Below are 21,961 nucleotides of genomic sequence, written 5' to 3' on the forward strand. Positions count from 1 at the left end.
GTTCATAATTTTATCAACAATTATTTCTCTTCGTTATTCTGTTTCGTTTCAAAGCTTTTTCGGCTGACTGTACGCTCTAAGACATCTTCAACTCCAGGAGCGTAAGCGGACGAGACAAGGTTAACCCCGAGTCACGTAAACTTTCAACATTTAATGTGTCGGGCTTCTTACAATTAGATCCACGCGCACATCACGCGGAATTCCGAAAAGGTGTTTCAAGTTTTGACTTTCACAAAAATTGTCGGATAAAAAGCTCAACGATACCTGTTTTACTGAATTTTTCTACTTACTGTAACAAATGAAATTTTTTCTCAGTGTATAATTTATTACGCGTACGTCAGGTAGACGCGATTACGTTGCAGAGGGTTTAAAAGCGTCGCTGTACGAGGTGTTGAAAAATAACCACAACTGAGGACGAGGTCAAGAAGGAAAAAGAAAAAAAAAAAAAAAAATATGAAGGGCTGTTAAGTTATGAGGTAAAAAATGAGAGCTGAAGGTGAGCTAAAGATAAACATCACGAGGGTCGAAAGTGAGGCATTTTAATTTCAGGTTAGAGCCGTACGTTTCTTTTTTTCTCACCAAGGTTTGGCTTCTTTTTTGTCACGCCTTTCCGCGAGGGATTAACGTCCTCTTTCCCTTCTCTCCGACCCCTGTTTTTTTTATTTTTTTTTTTTTTTTTCATCCACCATTTTTATTTCACCTTTTTTTCTTCCACTCAGATTCGCAAAAATACCCTCAAAATATAGACAAGGAGAAATTGCGAGGATGATGAAAGGCGGATACGTTGTTGTCTCGCATAAATTAGGCACGTATAGTCTCTTGTATCGACACTCGGGTGTGAAACGTACCCCCAAGGAGACAATGTGCAACAAAGCTCTCACGTATCCGCAACTCGGATTGATGTTCGACCCGATTTACATTTTAAAAGCTTTTTTTTTCCCTCGATTTTTCTTTTTGTTTCTTCTCTGGGTCTTTTTGTTTTTTGTGTTTTTTTTTTTTTTTCAACCCCTCTATCTATTTGAATTTAAATTTGACCTGTTATTTACGATTCAGAATCACCCGACTTATACTCGCGATACGCAGGATAGAAAAAGGTGTGATAGGCGAGAAAAATCGTTCAAAAACTGTCCAAATTTTCAACGATATTTCCATATTTTTTTTTAACCCTACTAAAAGTATAATCGGTAAGTATTTATTTTTTCGCCAGTTTGTCTCTTTCATTCGTTCGAACCGAAAGGAAAAAAACAAAAATTGAAAGTAATTCAGAATCGAAGAAAAAAAAAAAAAAAGTTTTATTATAACAAATTACGTGCGGTAAATTTATTAATTCTTATTATACCTGTTTAATTTGTGATACTGACATTGTAAAATTTTTTATCAAATTCTCAAATGATAAGATCTATATATTCGTAGGGAAAATGTATAATTGAAGAAAAATTAAGTTTACCCTGAAATAAGATTACAACGCGTCGTCGTTGACTAACGGAAATTTTTAAGGCACAGTTTTCTTTTTTTTCTCATACACAAATGCTTGCGTAAAACTCTTACCGAATTTCGAATAATTTTCGATTAACTTTATCCACCATCGTATACGGCTAAAAAGGGATTGTCAAGACTACGTTTAAAGATGATTGAATTAGTAAAAGAATAAAAAAAAAAGAGGCTCAAAAAATTGCTGTACCGGTTGCAAAATAAAAAGAAAATGCAGGCGACAGAAAAAAAAAACGACGCAACACGGCGATAATTGATATAAAATTTCATATATCCGATGCGAATTTATTATGAGTATAGGTATGAAGAAAAAAAAAGAAAAAAGAAAAAAAAAAATCTAACAATGGTCAAATATCAATTTTCAGGTTATTTCCCACTGCCGGCTGTCTACTGTCTGGCCTGGATGTGCCTCGACGTGCTTTTCTGCACAGCGAGCATAATGCACCTCTGCACAATATCGGTTGACAGATACCTGAGCCTCCGTTATCCGATGAAATTCGGACGCAACAAAACGCGCCGACGAGTCACCCTCAAAATAATATTCGTATGGCTGCTCAGCATCGCTATGAGCCTTCCTCTAAGCCTCATGTATTCGAAGGTGAGTTTAAACGATAATAATCGATAAACGCAGTTTCAAGATAAATAAAAATGAAACAGAAACGCAGAGCAAATCTCAGGTGTTTTTAAATCTATTTATTTGATGCGGACAGAGCTGGAAGTGACGATTTTGTTTTTTTTTTCTCTCTCTCTCTTTCGATAACCGAAAACGAAAAATGATTCGTGAGCAATTTGCCTTTCCTAATCAGCGTCTCAAACTTTACGTTTTGTAATGTACTTCTGTTTTTATTGATTTAGTTTTTTTTTCGTTTTTTTACTTTGTTTTATGCAATTTCTCGTGAAATTAATTTCAACATCTTTCTAGACATGCGGAATTTCATGCGAAACCAAACCAACGTCCGACTTTTACAATTTTTGAATTTGTTCAAAAAAAATTTTCCAGTCATTGTCCCATCCTGAATTTTTTTTAGATTTTCTTCTCCAACTACTCAGTTATTTATAAATATTGGAAGTGGTTGTGAAAAGGCCCTTTTTTCTTACATTCTCAAAAGCTTTATTTTCGATTTTAAAAATTTCAAGGCTGCGCCCGTAACGGGCCGATTATTTTTTCTATTTTTTATTTTTTTTTTTAGTACTTTTACTTTTTTTTACCAACTTTAACATTGTTTAAACGATCTGGAAATTCCCCAAATATTCTCAAAACTTCCGTTTTTCACTTCAAACATTTCTAGACCGTTTGCATTATGAAATTGATTGAAAAAATTAAACCTGCCGAAAAAATAGACATAAATCGCTCTATCATTCAATTGGTCTACAAATGTTCCAAGTGAAAAATACCATTTTTTTTACAGAATTTTTCGAGAATTTTCAGACCGTTCAAACAACGTTTTACTCTAACAAAAAAAAAAAAATATAGTAAGTGCTGACAAAGAATGGAAAAAAATGAAATGTTTGGAATAGAAAATACAGTTTTGAGAATTTTTTGGGGAAACTTTTTAAAAAGATCCTTTTCAAAATCGCTACCAATATTTACAGGCAATTGAGCAGTTGAATAAAATAATCTGAAAAAAATTCAAGGAAAAGAGACGAAAAGAGGAACGAATCAAAAATAAAAAAAAAGAAATAAAAATAAAAAAAAAAGCACACACACAATACCCTGCATCGGAAAATGACAGGTTTCAATTTACGTGTACGCGTGTGCATATGTACGTAAAACTTCTACAATAATTGAAAACGTTTTTGCAACCGCGGTGCGAAATCGCGAAAAAAAAAGAGTGGAATGAAACGTTAAATGCTGTTTCCGAGGGACTGGATGCGGAAAAAAAAAAAATGTACAGTTTCGCTTCAAGTTCTCCGTTCGTCAGTCAAAATTTCAGCGATCAATTCATCCGAACGTATCCCAATTAGCTGGTCGACCACACATTGCGCACTACACACGTATACACATTGGCGGTTCGAGGAGAGGGTGTAAAAAAAAAAGGAGAAAAAATAAAAAAAAAAAAGAAAAAAAGAAAAAGAAAACTACCAACGCAAAAAGCCGAAACAATCAAAAAAATAGTTTTCGGCCAATGGCGACCTGAATAATATTGCAACGAGATCAGAGAACGTTCAACGTAACGCTTAAAACGGATTACTGTTTTTTATTTTTTCTTGTAACAGAAAAAAAAAAAAAAAAAAAAAAACGTTACACCAATTTAATTTGATCTTGTTCAACGGTAAGCCGAGAAAAATTTGGATCCATGTTTGAAAATGATCGAGCAATGAATACGGAAAAGCAAAATCGTTGTGCAAGAGAAATTCGTAATCCAGTGCAATTGGTGTATATATATATATATATATATATACATATACGAAAAGCAGAGGAAAAGCAGAAGCATCGGCAATAAGACGTTTGAATTACCTCCGGAAGGTCAAAGGTTGGGAGGATTTTTAATTATCGGAATTGACGTTTGCCTCGGGAAAATGTGATTAAGTCCGACAGAGGAAGTCAAGAAACGTTTCTGCAAGCTTCAGCTCAGACAGCGTACGCCGTGCTTCTTTCTTGGTTCCTCGGATCCCTCGGGACTCGGCTGGCACTCCGATCCAGCTGTGCTAGCTTTCGCCCCCATCCATCCCTTGATACATAAAATAATACCCACTCCGAGCCAGAAACAGGCTAATATTATCGAGGAAAATATCACCCGTTAACATTTTTCTCTCTAAAGTGAGAAAAATATTTCTAAAACCCGATTCTTCGACTCGATAGAAAATCATTCGGTCTTATTTGACTTGAAAAAAACATTGTCCGATTAGTTTTCAGAGAATTGATCAGATTCTTACAAATTTTACGAAATTATTTCACCGCTGTACGGATAATTTGTTCAACTTTATACGGAATTTGTTTAAAACTTCGCAGTAATGATGAGTAATTTGTTTGGGTAAAATTTGAAGTTTCTTCAACTGAAATAAATTTATAGCCTCTGATTTCGGATCAATCGAAAAGTCACGATCGATTATTTTTATTTTTATTTTTTGTCAGTTTTCAGACAGAAAAAGCAAGAATTCGTTGAATCCTATCTCAGTCTGACCATTTTTTTCACTTATCAGTGGTTGCTGGGTTTTTGTCGTGAGCTGTGATTGAAGTTGATCGAATCAAATCTAATCGAAGAGGAAAAAATCTCAATTATCGCAAGACACAATTTGAGACGGATCGATTTGTTTCTACCACTCGTAGCTAACTTTGTTCGTGAGTAAATTTTCACGAAGCGATTGAAATTCAAACAAAGAGAATAGAAGGAAAAACTTTCAGAATCCGAATAACAGAAAAACCGTTTGTTAGAAAAAAATGTACACGTCGTTATTGGTGAAACGAAAAAAAGAAGAAAAAAAAAAAAATTGATTTTCCGATTATTTTCAGGAATTCTTTCGACTTTAATTACAAAAAAAAAGCCTCGCCAGAAGCCGTTCGAAATCGCTTCGTTAAGCACTTCATGCCTCTTTCTTGTTACTTGTTGTCAGAGGAATTAAAAACAAGCACCTACAAGTATAATCCGATGCGTAATTAAAACAAGATCAAACACGAGTTGAAAGTTTGGAAAACTTTTCAAACTTTTTCAAGGGGATTAATAATAATACGGCGTGGAGTAAAGTTACGTAGATTCGGGGGGGGAAAAAAAAAAAACAAGAAATAGAAGAAATAGAAGAAATTCTTTCGACTCTGTTCCTGATCTATCAACACGCATATGCCGTGTAAACGATAAGTAACGAAGGTTGTTTATTTTGAGAGCGTCGACTTCGCAGCGTGTCGAGAGATTTGAGATAGGTCAGCAAACGCTGCGATGAACGCGGTCGAGAATAACAACAACAGTGCGTAGTAACGATATTGTATAAATAAAGCATCGTGAGAGGCAAGAATCCGCGATTACGACTAATCGAAATGACAGGTTATTATTATAAACGAATGAATGTAGATTACATAAATGCGTGTATATTATTTACGGAAAGAATAAAACAATTAGTTTTTTTTTTATTATCATCGTTCTTACCTTTCGCTGTTTTCCTTTTTTCTCTCTTCTTTCGAAACGGTTCTCGAACTTTGGTTGCCTGATTTAACCACAATTTTTCCACTAACAATAAAACGAAAAGGCGAACGAGGAAACTCGTCGATACGTTTTGAAATTTCATGAATTCTTCTTAAACTCACTTGTACTCGTAAAATAAATCATATTACAAACAGATAACTTATTTACACCAATTTTCAACTAGATTTCAAGAAACAATTATCTTCATACGTGGATATGAAAAATAACTGAAAATTCCTCAGATTCCAGATGGAAAAAATAAACTCGCGACACACTTTTTACGATACGGAAACGTTATCTTTATTATTACATCGTACAGGGAAGTGCGGGAGGATGGGTAAGAATTGTAATTGTAAACTGTGCGAAATTTTCATGCTCACACACGACGAATATACGGGATACATTTATTTCTATACCGAAGTTTACACGGCGACGTCTACGGCGAAACTGATTTGTACGGCATCGAATCGGCGGAACCGGTTACAAAGCCGGAAGTGAACAACATCGAGCGGAAGAGGAACAATAATCGGAAAGCGAATGAAAATACGGAGTATCGTTTCTTACCGTTGTTATCGCAAAAATGTTTGTATAATTTTTGCGGTATCGCGGAGTGTTATCGTTACGTTTAACTTTCATTGAATAACAAGAGTTAATAATAACTTACGAAGTTGCATAAATTTACCGCAACATCGTTTCTCTTTCCTTTTCTTTTTCGCTTTTTTTTTTCGAAATTAGTATAAACTCGATTTACGAGTAAGCGATGTTTCAAAGATTTTTCAATTCGCAAGCTTATTTACGATTATTGTTATCGTTATCGTCATCGTATGTTGCATTGATTAAACTCACTACCGTACAGTCATTATAAATAATTCAATACATGTTACAATTTCATCATATTTGTGATAAAACGTGCTTCTTTTATCGCTTTTTTTTTTTTAATCTTCGATGTACTCGAACGGCTCCGGAGCTTCGGCCTCTTTTTCTTCGTCTGGTTTTGGACCGAATGCTGTGAAAAAAATTGACACGACGTTGACCGTTGTTATTTTTCGGGGGTAAAAAAAAAAAGAAAAAAAAAAACCGGAAATAAATTGATAAGATACTTGGCAAAGATCAAGTTTTCGCTAATTCTGCAATATATCTAATACAATTTAAGACTCGGACTGAGTTTTTTCTTGTTTTGTTTACGTTGCACGAGATTTTCAATCCTCCAAAGTATATACCTCACATATGTAACAAATTTTAAAAATATCAATCTTTAGGTACATGCAAATACTCAAGTTTCGGTGAAATGTGTTTTATCGAATAAGCGTGCACAAAATCATGACAATTAACGATTTGCTTGAAATTAAGAACGTTTTCTTTCTTTCTTTCTTTTAAATACAAAACTCAGATCGCCTGAGAAACACGTACTATAACTATTTTATTTCTCAATCATTTTCTCGAATTTAAACACCGTTTCATTTCAATTTGTACGATCGAAGGCCCGTGAGTGATTTTTGAAAAAAAAAAAAAAAAAAAAAAACCGAGAAAAATGATCCTTGAAATAAAAAATGGAACTTTATGAAGTTCGTAACGTTGATGTAACGATACATGTTTTGGAAAAAAAAAAAAAACGACCTTTCGAAAAACTTGAGGATTGTCCGGATTTCAATGAAATTTGACAGAGAAAAAACTAGCGTTGATATTTAGAGAGGGGAAAAAAAAAAAAAAAAAAAAAAAAAAAACTGAATACCTTCAAACCCATCGTGAAGTTTCAAAGAAAAATGACGTTTTTTGAACGTTTCGCTCCGGCTTACCAGCGACAGGTTCAACGAGTTCCTCTTCGGTGTCCGGCTTGATGTGCTTGACCATGACGATTCCACCAATTCCGACATCCTTGACAGGAGCGTACTGGCTTCCGGGAACGAGAGAAATCAGTTTCAACTGCTGACGCATGATGCGAGCGGGGTTCTGCAGTATCTCGAAATTTGGTTCGGATTCTTTCTTTTCCTTCTCCTTCTCCTTCTCCTTCTCCTTCTCCTTTTCCTTTTCCTTGTCCTTCTCCTTCTCCTTCTCCTTCTCGCTCTTCTCTCCACCATCGTCCTTGCTGCTTCCCGCTGCCTTCTTGTCCACCTTATCCTTGTCCTCTTTATCCTTCTTCTTATCCTCCTTTTTCTCCTCCTTCGTCTCGACCGACTCCTTCGTCTCGGACGGAGACGGATCCTTACAAAGGCGTGGGAAATAAATTCTAATCCGTAACGGGAGGTGATTGAGAAGCGATATAAAAAAAAAAAAGAAAAAAAAAACAAGAAAAAAACAAGTATAAAAAAAAAAACAGAAATTAAATTTCGTGCGCGTATTCTCATAAAAAATTATCCCGTGTTTCGTACGAAATTTTCCCTTTGTTTATCAACAGAAGCAAAAATTTTGCCAATAGTCGGCGAAACTTCACGTGAATATGTTTGAACAGTGTCGAAGAAGAAAAAAAAAAAAAAAAAACAAGAACGTTAAAAATTCAATTATTTATCAAATTTTGTCGACTGTCCAGAGTTGCTGAATTTGTTTAATATCGATCAAAAACGATCGAATTTTTTCCTCAACCATGCCGAAGCGTGAAAACGAAGAATACCGAATCGCTCCGAAGAGTTTATAGACTCACCACTTCCATCTTCTCGTGAGAATCGCGAGCCCGTCTTTCGGATTCGCGTCTTCGAGCACGTGCGGCGATGCTGAGAACAGCGGTGGTGACTTTCTCCCTTTCCTCGCGTTTCTTTTCCTCGAGCGGTGCCGGATAGGCGTAAACACTCGGTCGAGCATTCGAGCGGATTTCCAGCTTTGGCATTTTTAGCTGCGCGTTCAGGGCGATCAGGCAGGTCGGCGTGAAAGCCAAAGCGAGGCAATGGGCCAGAGGGAACCAGTACCAGTATTGAGTAAATACCAAGGCACCGACTACCGCCAGCATGTTCGTGTGTCCGGTTCTCGACTGCAGAGATACCGTCACGTTTCGGCCGCCTGCAGAGCGACAAAATTGAGTTTGGGGATATCGATACGAAGCGAAAATCGCAGAGGATTGATCTGTCGGGCTTTAGGAAGTGAATTCATTGGCGCCGAATCCGAAACTGTTTTTTAAATACTTCTAGCACGTCTGGTTTTCCTACACATAGAGTTTGAAATAACGAACAATGCTAGTTTTGAAGCCATTTTTTGAGAGCTTGAGACGAATGGTTGGTTCATTTGCAGCAAGAGAATTCGTCTATACTGAAACCGAATCTGTTTTCAATACATTTCTAGCACATCTGGTTCTCCTGCAAATCGAGTTTGAAAAAACGAAGAATTCTAGTTGTGAAGCGATTTTTTTGAGGGATTGAGACGAATGGTTGGTTCATTTGTATCAAGAGAAATCGTTTAAGCTGAATCCGAATCTGTTTTTAAAATATTTCTAGCATGTTTGGTTCTTCTGGTAATCGAGATTGAAATAACGAAAAATGCTAGCTTTTGAGGCATTTTCTTTTTTTTTGAGAGATTGAGACGAATGGTTGGTTCACTTCAAGTAAGTGAATTTATCGATGTTGAATCTGAAACTTTTTTCAAAACATTTCTAGCACGTTTGATTTTCCAGCAAAAATAATTTTTCAACATTTTGTAAAGAGTTAATACAGAACGTTGTGCAAAAATTATTCTAAATTAAAATATCGGGATCTTATCGCGTGAATTTCTCAATGCTGAATCAAAATCTGTTTTCAGATTATTTCTAGAACGTCGTGTTAGTTTTTTTATTTAGCGAACGAATCGCCGTGAACAAAAAGTCTCAAGTGACCTTTTTGCTGCTCAATTCAAAACTCATTTCAAAATGTTTCTAGAACGTCTAGTATTTCTGTAAATTGGGTTTACGAAATACGCAACGAAATGCTAGATTTTCAACATTGTTTTACAGAGTGTAACTCGGAAATGGAATAACGTAGAAATCTTGAATGATGGTGACTTTTTGACACCTCTCGAGAAAATAAAAATCGAAAACAGATTATACTGGACTATAAATTGCAGTACCTAAAATTCAAAATACATATTAACTTTTGCTCAAATTTTTGTAGGTCGTAAGAATCTTGGAATCATGTCTTTATCTTGATTCCCAGTTCAACGGAAAAAGATCTCTGGGTTTATTTAAAACGATGAAAATTTTCGAAATGATTGTACGTGCAGTGTCTCTATGAATATTGTGCTACAGAAAAGAGCACAAAATTGGATAAAAACCGTAAGCGGAGTAGATGAACATCGATTTCGATCTCTGAATCGAAACATGGCTGAAACCGATTAAAATAAATGCGTCATCATTAAATTCCGAAAAACATTCATAAAGAATTTTGAGCGATAAAGTGGTGGAAGATATTTTGGGCGCACGGCTTACAGTGTGTAAGAAATACAAGATGGGAAGAATTATTGCTACATAATTGAAGCGAAATATCAATTAAAAAATATGCAAAACAGTAGTACAATATAAAATAGCACAATTTGAAAAAAAAAAAAAATAGCAACATTTATGACAGTTTCTGACAGAGAAAAAGGTTCAGAAGGTGGAGAAGAGATAAAAAAAAAAAAATCTCCCTCCAAGATGAAATGAAATTCTCTGAATATTTTTAAAGCATATTTCACGTATACTCATTTATTCTTCATCGTTGAAACAAAAGAGGAAAACACAAGAAGGGAGAAATAAAAGGACCGTAAGAAGCAAGATGGAAGGGTGAAAAAAAAAACCGTGAACAAAGCGTTGAGAGAAGAAAAGAAAGAAAAAAAAAGGAAAAATTGCAGAGAATTATGATTCCTGAAAAAGACGGCTATTTATTCGATTGGTGAATTAGTTCTGAATAATAAGTTTCGCCCGCTTTCTCTTTCTCTCTTTTACCTCTTCGCGCCTTCAAGCGAAAGCTTCATTAACATTTTCCGGTACCGAGATCCTTAGGGAAAAAGAGTACTGGGCGAAGCAGCCCGGGGCATAATAAATTTCAAGTCCAAAGTACGAGATAATCTTGAAACGTCAAGAAAGAAAGGGGGAGAGGGAGAGAGAGAGACAGAGATGGAAAAAGAGAGAATTTATGCAAAAAAAAATAAAAAAATAAAAAGAAGAGAATGAATTTTGCAGTTTCATTTTTTAATCTGGTTTTCTTCGTAAACCAAAGTTTCTCTCAGTTTTCAAAAAAGTCGAAGTTCCGAGTCCTAAATTCGTTTTCGAGTTTGAAAAAAATATTCTCTTTTCCTCGTCCAGCGTCCTCGTTTTTTTTTTTTCCATTTTTCTTTTTCCTCGTCTTATCCGCGCGGAAAAGATAATCTAATAATATTCTTACCGGCGTCGATGATTCCTTGGGCCAAAATCGCGCCGAACTTTGCCATCACGTCCTCGTGCTTGTCGACGATGACCTTTGCGTAAAGGGCACGGAAATCTTTAACCCTTGGGCAGGTGGCTTCGGTCTGCTGTATCAGGATCATAGCCGAGGCGATCAGCGCTCCTTGACGGACAAAGTTCACAGGATCGTTTGTCATCGGGTCCAGCAGAGCGATCGCCTCCTTCAATCCCGTTCCCGCGCATGCAATGCCCAACGCCATTGCAGCCCCGTATCTAACGTGGGGGTTGTAGCTTTCAGCGAGAAGGGAAACAACGCTGGGACATTGTTCGGGGGTACTGAAAAATATTCGAGAAAGAGAAAAAAAAGAAGTTAATTTCAATCGCAACAGATTTTTTACTGATATTCAAAATTGAAAGTACTTTTCAGAGATTAATCTTTCAATTTTTTGGTAATTCTGCGTTTTTTTTTTTTTTCAACGCTCACGTCTCAGTATTATAATACGCAAGTTTCCACAAATCGTTGAATCCTTGTTTTTTATTCGAATTTTTCTAATTTGTCGATAACAGTTATTTGCACGATGTTGTTAAATATATATTCTGTTATTCTTTTTCATACGTGTAAATAATTATATAACTACAATTCCCATGTAAATATTGGAAATACGATTATTTTTCGTGGATATACGTTATAAATTAGAGAACACGGTTATTATAACGATAAACATGAGTTCGAATTTACCGAACAACCGGCATCAGAAATCATTCAATGAAATGAACGAATGTCTCGATTTCCAACAGTAACAAAATAGATTCAGCTTTGAATCTGTCAGGTAAAAATTATAGACGCGATTTCTTTTTCTTTCTTGGTTTTCTTTATTTTTTCAACTCGCAGTAAACGAAGGAAAAAAAAAAAATTAAATTTGAGGGTAGTTAAAAATGGAAATCTGACGATTTCGCTGTTCTTCTGTTTCAGGACGATAAATCGGTGCTGGTAAACGGAGCCTGCCAGATACCTGATCCGCTCTACAAGCTGATCGGCAGTATAATATCGTTCTACATTCCGTTGGGAGTGATGCTCCTGACCTACGCATTGACGGTTCGTCTCCTCGCGGAACAGCGTCAAAATATTGGCGGAGGAGCAGGTTGGTCTTCAGGGTGGTTGGGTGGGCCCCAGGGCACGCCTGTAGGAGGTCAGTGTATTATCTGTACACTAACCTGACGATAATTACAAAGGCGATTATGTTAATCTCGGGCCGATCCTGACGCTGATTATACTGACAATTTATACCGCAGGTTGGAACCGATCAGGGATGGAAATTTATTCGGACATTTAAATATTGTCAGGCTTTTTTGTTTTTTACATTCAAGGATGCCCGGATTTCAAAAAAATTTCATCTTCTTGAAATTCAATGCGACCCGCGAGTTTTGGATTATAATAAATTGAATTAAACGTAAAAATAGTACATAATAATTTATAGATCGCGAGTTATAATGCGTCAAGATTTTTTCTTTATTTCTTATTTTTTTTTTTTTTTTTCATCAATATTACGTCTCGTATAAAGCTCGAAAAGTACGACGTTCTATAGCGAATGAATCGAGGTGTTTCTTTTTTCGCCGAAACAGATCATTCATCTATAATTAATATGTGTGACCTCGTACGTAAGTTAAATAAAATAAAAAACTACGTTGTTTTCTCCATCCGCGTTTCATAATTACTGTCAAATTAGTCAACATAATGGATGACTTAAAGCAGAAGTTATAAATTTGATACACAGATTCAATCCGACCGCAGGTGAGCAATTTTTAAAAATCACGTAACCCGTACACTCGTAACTCGAGAAAAATGTTTGTTAAACGATTCTCGTAACGTTTTTGAATCGTTCGAAAATAAAAATTCCAACCAAATACATTATGAATTTCATATTGGCAGTCGATCAGATTTAAATCTTTAAAAATTAACTCCCGCTTTCGCTTCTACAAATAAGCGAAGTTAAATTCAATTCGACCAAACTCAGTTTGCAGCCACGTTTTTGAAACGCGATTGTTTAGATAAATTTTTTTTTTTTTTAAATTTTTTTTTCGATCGCCATCTTCCCTTCTTTTCTCTAGTACCAAGCGTTTATCGCGATATCTTGTAAAAATGCGTGGTAACAAAAGAGTACAACAATAAAGAGAGAAAAAAAAAAAAAATCAAAGTCCGTAATAAAAACGTTGAAATTGGCATAAAATTAATTTTTTTCTTTCTTTTGTTTTGTTTTTTTTTTTTTTTTTCCGTTTCCATCATTTACAATATCCACGTACATAGAACGCGTGTGACATTCACCGTAGCACGTGCAAGTCATGCGACATATACTCACTATACACGTAATACATATAAATACGTGTTCTATACAAGCGAGTGAATCCTGACATTAATTTTCACGCGACGTTAATTAATCTCAATTAAGTTCGTCAGTGTCGCGCAATTTATGCACATGTATATGCGACTTTATTATATGTGTATATAATAAAGTCCCTATTGTACACCCAGACACGCCCCTTTCCTGAAACCTCACCACTTGTCGTTTTGTTTCGTTTGGTTTCGTTTCGTTTCACCGAAAACACCGCAGATATTCCGCTTCTTCGTTAAGTATTAAATTCATTATTATCAATAGGCAGTGCTTTAGGTTCCGAACATCATTCGCGTTAATAATTAACCCGCCTTTTTCACCCCTCTCCTCGAATTTCCGCTCTCGCCGAGTAATCGCATCGCACACAATTAACCATCGTTATTTATTTCTATCGTTACTTCCAATCTTTTTCTCACTTTCTTTATTTCTTTCTTTCTTTCTATTTTTATTTCATTCAAAATTAATGTTCCGAGTAACTGACCGGATTATTGTAGCTATATTGGTTGAATATTATTAGAGAGAACAATTTCAGTGTTTCGGAACTACGATTCAACGTCTTATTTATAAAACCGTAAAAAAAAAAAATGAGTAAGTTTGAAGAAAAGAGGGTGGCGAGTAAAAAAGTATTGAAACATTTGAAATAAAAACTGTTGGAAGGAAATAGTTTCCACGGACATATCGAATACAGTTTTTATTCTATTTCCTCTTCCACTTTACCTTGACCTTTTTTACCATCGTTTTCTACTACATGATTATTATTCATGCACATGTATATACGCAATGCGAAATAAAAATAGAAAACGATACTGCGTGCATATTTCACGGACAATATTGCATTTATTTCTCGATTGCAAGAAATTATTATCAGCAGCAGGCCATGTTTGATAAATTTATGTAACTAATTGAATATTCAACCATTGAAATACTTCCAAGAAAACATTTGAATTCAGTAAGCGTTTCGGGTATACATATACGTAAAGATAAAGTGGTAAGGCCTTTTCACCGTGGAAAGTTAGGGGAGTAATCAGTCACTCCCTTCAGCCGCAGGAATATACCCTTGTTATTTTACCCTGGTGAAATTTCCCGTGCCTACAGATGAGATGTCAAAAAGTAGAAACAATCAGGCGTCGTAATTGGAGGAAAATTCAAGATTCAAGAAGTAGCACCGACGACAATAAAAACAATAATGTTATAATAATATTTCTACGACTTGAAATTTGTTGGAATTATATACAATATACATACATACGTTATACATAAAAAATAAATTATCAATTCGAGTCGTATAGATGTAAGAAATTCGTACGTTTTCGCGAAAAGAAAAGTCTTTTCCTTTGTTCTGCAACAATTGCTAAACGCGGTAGAAAAAAAAACAATGATACGAGGGGAAAAAAAAAAAAAAAAATGAGAAAAAAAGGAAAGGAAACCAATTTAATACAATTTAAATCAATTTATCGTGTATTCGTTCACTGTAAATTTGAACGGAAACTGCAGAGAATTATTTTATCACAAGATGCTGCCGCAAAAATTCCTAAATAATGTAATATGAATTCGTTCTCTGACTAATTTGTACAATTCAATTGATCGGGATTTTCAAGTTCTTTTTTCGTTCTTTCTTTGTTTTTTTTTTTGTTTTTTTTTTTTTTCTTAAACTTGTTATTCCCTTCTTCATCCATTCAACAGTTCATTTTCAACCGTCTAGTCGTTTGAATTATTCATGCGTTAACTCGATTTGATATTATAATTTAATCACGTATCGACCTAGGTATTCATATAATATATTCATTTGTTTATTTATTCACGATTCGCCATTTATACGCTATTTTTCTGCATCGATTCAATATGTACCAAATACACCTTGGTTGACGTAATTTTTATAAATTACCCGAGATTCGTTCGTTCGTTCGTTCGTTCGTTCGTTCGTCCGCTCGCAATAACGATTCGTTTGCTCGACCCTCGTTCATTGATTCGTAAATATAAAAATTGCGTTACGTCTGTAGATTATTAATCACAGGATATGAAAATCGTTGGACTGTTTGCCCGGCAGGTTTGGACAGAAGGTGTACATGGAGGAGATTGCTGATGAACAAGGGCGGCGGTGGTGTGGTGGTCGGTGGGGGCGGTGCGGGCGGCGGGGGTGGTGGCACGCCGCAGCATACTTCCGGCGCATCGACAGACACGGAACTGACTACCATCGACACGCACGAATTGTGGTTACCGGAAAGCGACCCACCGCCTTCGGCGATGTCGGCCCTCCACGCTTTCGGTGCCGAAATGCTGAAGCTCTCGAGAGGCCTCGAAGGCATGGCGGCGGCGGCTGCGGGCAGCCAGACGCCACCGACACCAAGATCCGTTAATCATCAACACCTGATGCAGCAGCAGCAGCAGCAGCAGCAGCAGCAGCATCATCACGCGAATCTGCATCATCGTTGCAACTTTCGAAGCGGGTGAGATTCGATGTTCGATAAGCGACAAAATTAAAAAAAATAAATAAATAAATAAAAAAACAGAGAATATACCTCTGTAAGAAGTTTGATTCGTGTAACAATGATCGCCGATATCGGTGTATACGGTAATGATATTGAAAAGAATAAATGATACTAGAAAAAGGTTTGCGTCTTGGCTAAATGTCGGTAATATGTCGGTATAGAAATCTGTCGTCGCAAAACGATCGTTGCATATTTTCTACCGATACAAGGAACGTCTCGATATCGATGAATTTTCGATTGCTGAGGAATATTCCGACCTTCTTCTTTAAAGAACTGAATTTATCGACCTCTTTGGAGTGATATACCATGACGAAATAAAAAAATCCCGTAAGACGCTCAGGACTCGTTATTTATTCAACATTTTTTACTTCTCAATCGTCGATTCGTTCATTCGTTAATTCGTTCGTTCATTTGCTTCAAAGAACACGGGTGCGTGTAAAAGGTCGAAAAATATTGAAACAGGATCCGTAGAGGACTGGTTATACATGACTGAATATGAATTTCTCAAGGAGAGTTTATAGGGTTGCGGTATACATGAATATATATTTATACATAAGAAATATTTGATTAGCATATATTGCCGAATTCACGGAAAGTAAATGAGGACGAAAATTCGCAGAGTGCATGTAAATATAATAACTGTAAAAAGAGATAACGGTAATATCCGCTTGGTTATAATTGAATTTCTCGTACGAAATATCTTATATTAACCAAAGAAGGGGACATATTTTAATCGAAAGAAAAATCTTACAGTAGGTATATATATACCTATATATAAAAGAAATCTCTCAAGCCTTTATGAATATTATACGAAGAGATTCGGGTTTATTACAACTAATTGTAATAATTCACAATACGAACCGTATCTTATCTCGTTTCGTCTGCAGAGATTATTATGAATTTGATTGAAGAAAGAAGGGGAGAGAGGGAGTGAAAAAAAGAAGATTGAAAACTGACAGAGAATGAAAAAAAGCAAAAAGATACATATTTTCAGAAGGAAAATGTAATAGTATTGCTGGAAGATAGTGTATTTATATGAAACATGTATTCACACGTATGCATTTTTTTTTTTATTTTATCTTCATTCCCACAAAAAGAAAAAAGAAAGACAAAAATGTCTGCAAAGACGCCCCGATTCGTGGTAAAAATAATGATTTCAATTTTTCGCGAAATTGATGTATATATATATACACTCAACCCAAGACGAAGTTGACGTAAATTGCGAACGCTGCGCCTTCTCGTTATGTCATGTGTGTATATATATACACACACATATTTATATATATATAAATCACACACAGTATTGAGGACTGCAAATCTCTACAGTTTGAGCAAATCCCTGGGCTGATCCTGATCGTGTCTTTCAGGGATTTAGAAGGATTAGGTAAAGTTTAGGTGGAAATTCTACGCCGTTGAATAAGCTGCCGTTTATTATACCTCGTGTTACGCCGGTATAATGTGAGTGTAGACTAGCTGTGGATATATAACGGCACGTCGCGGTCACGGTTAAGGAACTTCGTCAAAACTTGGCCAAACTTGGTTGGATCTGTCTACATTACCCGTGTGTACAACATATCTCCGAAGGAAACACGCAAGCGAAAACCGTTACCTCGAACGATTTATTATACATTAGCAAATATTCCGCGAACTTAGGATCAAGAATTTACGAAAAATTTTATACAAACAATTAGATTGTATATTTTCAACTTGGGGAAAAAATCTTTAAAAATATATCACAGTGTCGTTGTACCGAATGAAGTTTACACAAGGAGTATTCGGTAAAACATTGTTTTTTTTTTTTTTTTCTAACGTCAAAGTTGTATCGCAAAAAAATTTTTATTTCCGTACGTTGAGCGAATGATTTTATTTTTTTTTTATTATTTTTTTTTTTATGGCATTCTTCTCGTTCGCACAACCGGACTTAATTCAAGAGCGTCTCACAATCAGACACGCGTATACGTATCAATTAGTTTGTATTTTTTTTTGGAGGGGCTACTTTGGGACTTTTCTGAGGCCTGGTTAATTTCCGACTTGCGTCTTTCTTCAGCTAGTCTGAATGTCGTGTGAAACCCTGAAGCTGTTAAGAGTGGAGGTTAGGTCAGGCGGTATGTGGGGAAATTACGAAATAGCAGGGTTTTCAGTTACGCAAAAGTCGGAGAGAAGTCGCTCCTTGATTTCATGATATCGTACGAACGAGAACAGGATAAATCAGAACTTGAGAAGTTTGAATTCAATTTCCGTTGAGTGGAAATTCCGCGCACGCGAACAAATAAAGAGTTTTCTTTGGCACAAATTTTTCTGCGAGATATTAGTCTTATTATTATTATAGAAAGAAAAGGATAGAAGGAAAATTTCCTGGTGTCGATTTCACGTTCTTAAGTGCATATATATATATATATACACATAAATTGTTATTTTGATGGAGTCCAGAATTTTCATCTTCTCTTCCCCTTGCATTCGTGTATATGTGTACACCTACATTTATAATATGGATACAAGGCTCCGCATGCAGACCAGAGGGTTGAAATTCTGTTTTTATAGCGTCGAAAAGCCAAGACGAGCCGCGCGGAATACCGTTTCATCGAAACGAGAGGACGGTCTTCATGGCATGCTCGTGTCTCGGAATAAAATGAACGCTTTGTCGTCGAGAGGCGAAAGCGATGAATGAAAATAGAAGATACAAAAAGAATTCGCTAGTTTTTGCAGAAGGAAATAGAGGAAAGAAACGTGAGACAAAAAGAAGAAAGTAAAATCCAGGAAACGAAACGGAAGTTGGGAAAATCGGGGAAAACGCCGCGCGTGCAAACGTCATTTCGGTATAACGATTACGATTCTGATTTAGTTCAGCTCGTTTAAGCTTAAGTTGCTTGGCCAAAAATCACTTTTGTACTAATTTTGTTACGGGATAATCGCACTATCGAGTATTTGTCGAAACTATTAATTGCGTAAGTTATGAGAATCTCTTTAAAAACAAAAAAAAAATAAATAAATAAAATAAAAACAGTGAAAATCAGAATTATAAAAAAAGCTTAGATATCGATGCTTCATTTTGAATTGATTCAGAATAATTGAAAACAAATGATTTTTAGAAAAGTCTTTTGTATGGTTGTTTTAGTTCGTTTAAAAATCCAATTAATCTACCAGATTTTTAACAAGTTTAAATTGATGTAAAATGAGTAATCGATATCTTAGCTCGTGTTTAAAATTCTAGTACTTTCTATTTTTGTACTTTAAAAAAGGTATTTGTAGCTTAAGGCTATAATGGTTTGATAAATATTCGTCGTAATACAGTTAATAAAAAGCGTGGATTTGTAGACAACAAACCGCCTTATTTAAAGCTCAAATTTCTCCGGAGGTGTGTAATTTTACGGTAAATCGGACTTTGAACCTTGGTACTAAAAAAAAAAAGGAGATAGAAACGGAAATAAAGAATCTCGCGAGCACACACCAATCAATGTCTCATGATCGATCCGCCGAATGTAACGACTAAAACGGTATTTAACCATCGGAAATTAGTTTGTCGCATAACATTATGAAACTTCAGTTTCCGAAAAGTTTGCCACTTGCTTTCCCAGAATCGATTATATCAATATCGCCGGAAGGACAAGAACCCCCAAAGTTTGATTTCACCCGATTCGTTCGCCGTCTTCGAAATTCATCTCGTTTCATCCGGAACCAATTAAACCGAGCAAATCGTACTCATCGGGCAAATCAGGCAAATGTGTGTCTCCGCGTGTGTGCGTATGTATTCAATTCCGAATTATACAAGCCTGCAGCGATAATGACGCTGCTTCGAACCACCAATAGGCGGAGGTCATCCCATGTAGGGTTGGTTCGTTGGTTGGAGTTTCGCGCCCTGATAGTCGACGGGGGCGTTGCCAATCAGGAATGAGATTGTAGACTCTGGGTAAACACATTGGTACTACCTCATGCAGTAGGGAAGTCGATTACCAGCCGAGTTGCATACTCCGGGTGAATTTCAAGACGGTTAGAAAGGCAAACGCTACCGTTCACAAGTTCAAAATTAGCTCAAAGCCTTTGCATGCTTGTGTGCTTTTCGGTAATCAACAGTTTTGCGGTTGTAAAGATGTCGCAGGTTGGATCGGTACGAAATCGTAAAGTCTCCAACGAGTCATCTGAATATGAAACAAGTTGAACAACAACTTGATCAAAGAATCATCCGAGACCGTCAGTTCGTTCCGAATAGAATATCGAAAAGCGATAATATATACTATATTTAAAAATGTTGGAACACTTTTTTAATGGACAGACTTGTCAGTATAACGTAATAACGAATTTGCCGCACGTTCGAAACAAGATCGTTTCATATCGCGACAGTTCAAGTACTCTTAAAATAATATAACGACGACACTCGGATTGCGTCCTGAACGGCATCGCTGCGCAACGTGCCTTACGTATATAATATATTTTCACCCCAAGAGATTTATTGGCGGTATCTCGTTTCTCGACGACAGCCCCCCAATCTTCTTGAAAACTTCTTCTCTCTGATTGCCCGCCGTTATACCTACTTCGAATGCAGGATCGACTATCTCTTTCCGAGACTTTGCACATCGCGGGTGGAATATTCAAGCGTATATAATGGGAATTGAATGTTCGAAGCCCCGGCCAAGACGGCTTTTTTGACCTACGTAGACGCTCGGAAGCTTCTCTTTTCAGGGTCTGATACCTCGCTTTCACGATCGCCATCAACGCTTCTTAATACATTTTTCCGCCTTTCTCAATTTCTTATCTATCCAATTTCCGAGACGGTGAAGCAAAACTGATAAACGAGACGAGTGACAACCAGTTCGAAAGAACCACGTGTAGGTACATCCTCCAACTCCAACTTCAAACTCACTGTGGAGTTTCTTTCTCAGTTAAGCTGACGGTGCGAAACGTTGACGGAGCAAAACGTAACATCCGGACTTTTTCCTCGAACTTCCTACTGTAGAGACATCCAGATTGAAGACGTTTTTCTGACTCGAGCCAAAACGATAACCGTCATCCAGCGCCGATTCAGGATCCTGTTAATGGCGATTCACGGTCATCCCAAAGAATCTGATTGACAAGGAAAGTACCCGAGGTGTACTTCGCCGATTTTATTCATTCTGCCGTTTGTAACATGTTGTATCTCGAAAAAACATAAGACGAGTATTTCTTTGACATGTCAATTCAGGCGTTTGAAGTGTGAGAACAACCCTCCATCCGCAAAAATCAAGGAGAGCAATCTCGGAGGGTAAAAGCACTGCGCGTATTACCATCCAATGGATGATGAACAATAATGTCCAATCGGTTTAATCCAAAAAATTTATATCTTTATCGGGATATCCTGAAAAATCAAACATCAGGGGTGACTCTTAACTTTGAGATGATCAAATTGGCATGTGAAACGAGTAGTTGTAAAAGTTTTTTCGATGCCCTACAACATATGACGGAGTGATGAGAATCGGTGAGGTAAACCTCGGGTGCTTTCCTTGGGAATTCAGTACAGTCAATTCCGGGCGGCATTTTTCACTACGACGTTGAGTGAACAGGTTGATTGGGACAGTCGAGTGCGGTAAAACGAAGCCCGCCTAACGTTTAGGCGAGTATTGTGTTGACCAAGGACTTCTCGTGTCCGGATCCTGATCGTTTCACTCCTGCTTCGAAGGAGCGACAAGAGGCTCTTTTTCTTCATTGGTACAGACGACCATTCGTCGACACAGACGATCAATCTCTATCGACCAAAGGCAGGTTACCCTGTCTAGCATTCTTTCCTCTTTCTTTTCTCGGCGATTCTTACCGTCGATTTATACCTCCGATGATCGTTTGAGGGAGAAACACGTTAGTAAACCAATAGGCAGAGGTGTCACTTCGCCAAGTCACGAAACACCGCGAATTTTTTTCCTCACTCGATTCTAGGCCAAGAGTTTCGCGTTACAATCAACGGGAATCGATCAAATTCGATAGGGAATTAGAGAACCTCGATATCGGCGCAATTCAAGGTAACACCAAGTTCCGGTGACGTTTACTCAAATGTCTTGCAATCTGTTTCGGAACAGGCATTCAAATTTGTCTCTACAAACTTCGTGCACATCGATCGTTAACATCTTGGTTTCACACTGACGGCTGCAGTTACATAGCCCTCAATCAGGTATCGTTCGCACGCGTGATTAA

At 36.7% G+C, this 21,961-nt stretch overlaps 2 protein-coding genes across 3 annotated transcripts in view; one reads left to right on the forward strand and one right to left on the reverse strand.

The window, feature by feature from the left end:
• LOC107224748 (5-hydroxytryptamine receptor 2A) overlaps positions 1-21,961 on the forward strand; it is a 79,111-nt gene that overhangs the window by 52,754 nt on the left and 4,396 nt on the right. The window contains exons 3-5 of one of the 2 annotated variants that reach the window (XM_046734109.1): positions 1,857-2,089; positions 11,900-12,116; positions 15,364-15,763. In XM_046734109.1, the coding sequence (XP_046590065.1) occupies positions 1,857-2,089; positions 11,900-12,116; positions 15,364-15,763 (850 nt within the window). The remainder of the gene's footprint in view (positions 1-1,856; positions 2,090-11,899; positions 12,117-15,363; positions 15,764-21,961) is intronic. The other variant, XM_046734111.1, reaches the window with a different exon arrangement.
• Positions 6,503-21,961, reverse strand: part of LOC107224754 (26S proteasome non-ATPase regulatory subunit 1) — a 67,203-nt gene continuing 51,744 nt past the window's right edge. Inside the window, exons 11-14 of the mRNA XM_015664934.2 lie at positions 10,928-11,262; positions 8,248-8,600; positions 7,406-7,811; positions 6,503-6,615 (exon numbers count right to left, since the gene is read on the reverse strand). Of these exons, the coding sequence (XP_015520420.2) occupies positions 6,545-6,615; positions 7,406-7,811; positions 8,248-8,600; positions 10,928-11,262 (1,165 nt within the window). The 3' untranslated portion in view covers positions 6,503-6,544. The remainder of the gene's footprint in view (positions 6,616-7,405; positions 7,812-8,247; positions 8,601-10,927; positions 11,263-21,961) is intronic.

The sequence above is a fragment of the Neodiprion lecontei genome, chromosome 3 (assembly GCF_021901455.1).
Source record: "Neodiprion lecontei isolate iyNeoLeco1 chromosome 3, iyNeoLeco1.1, whole genome shotgun sequence".
In the NCBI taxonomy this organism is placed as follows: domain Eukaryota; kingdom Metazoa; phylum Arthropoda; class Insecta; order Hymenoptera; family Diprionidae; genus Neodiprion; species Neodiprion lecontei.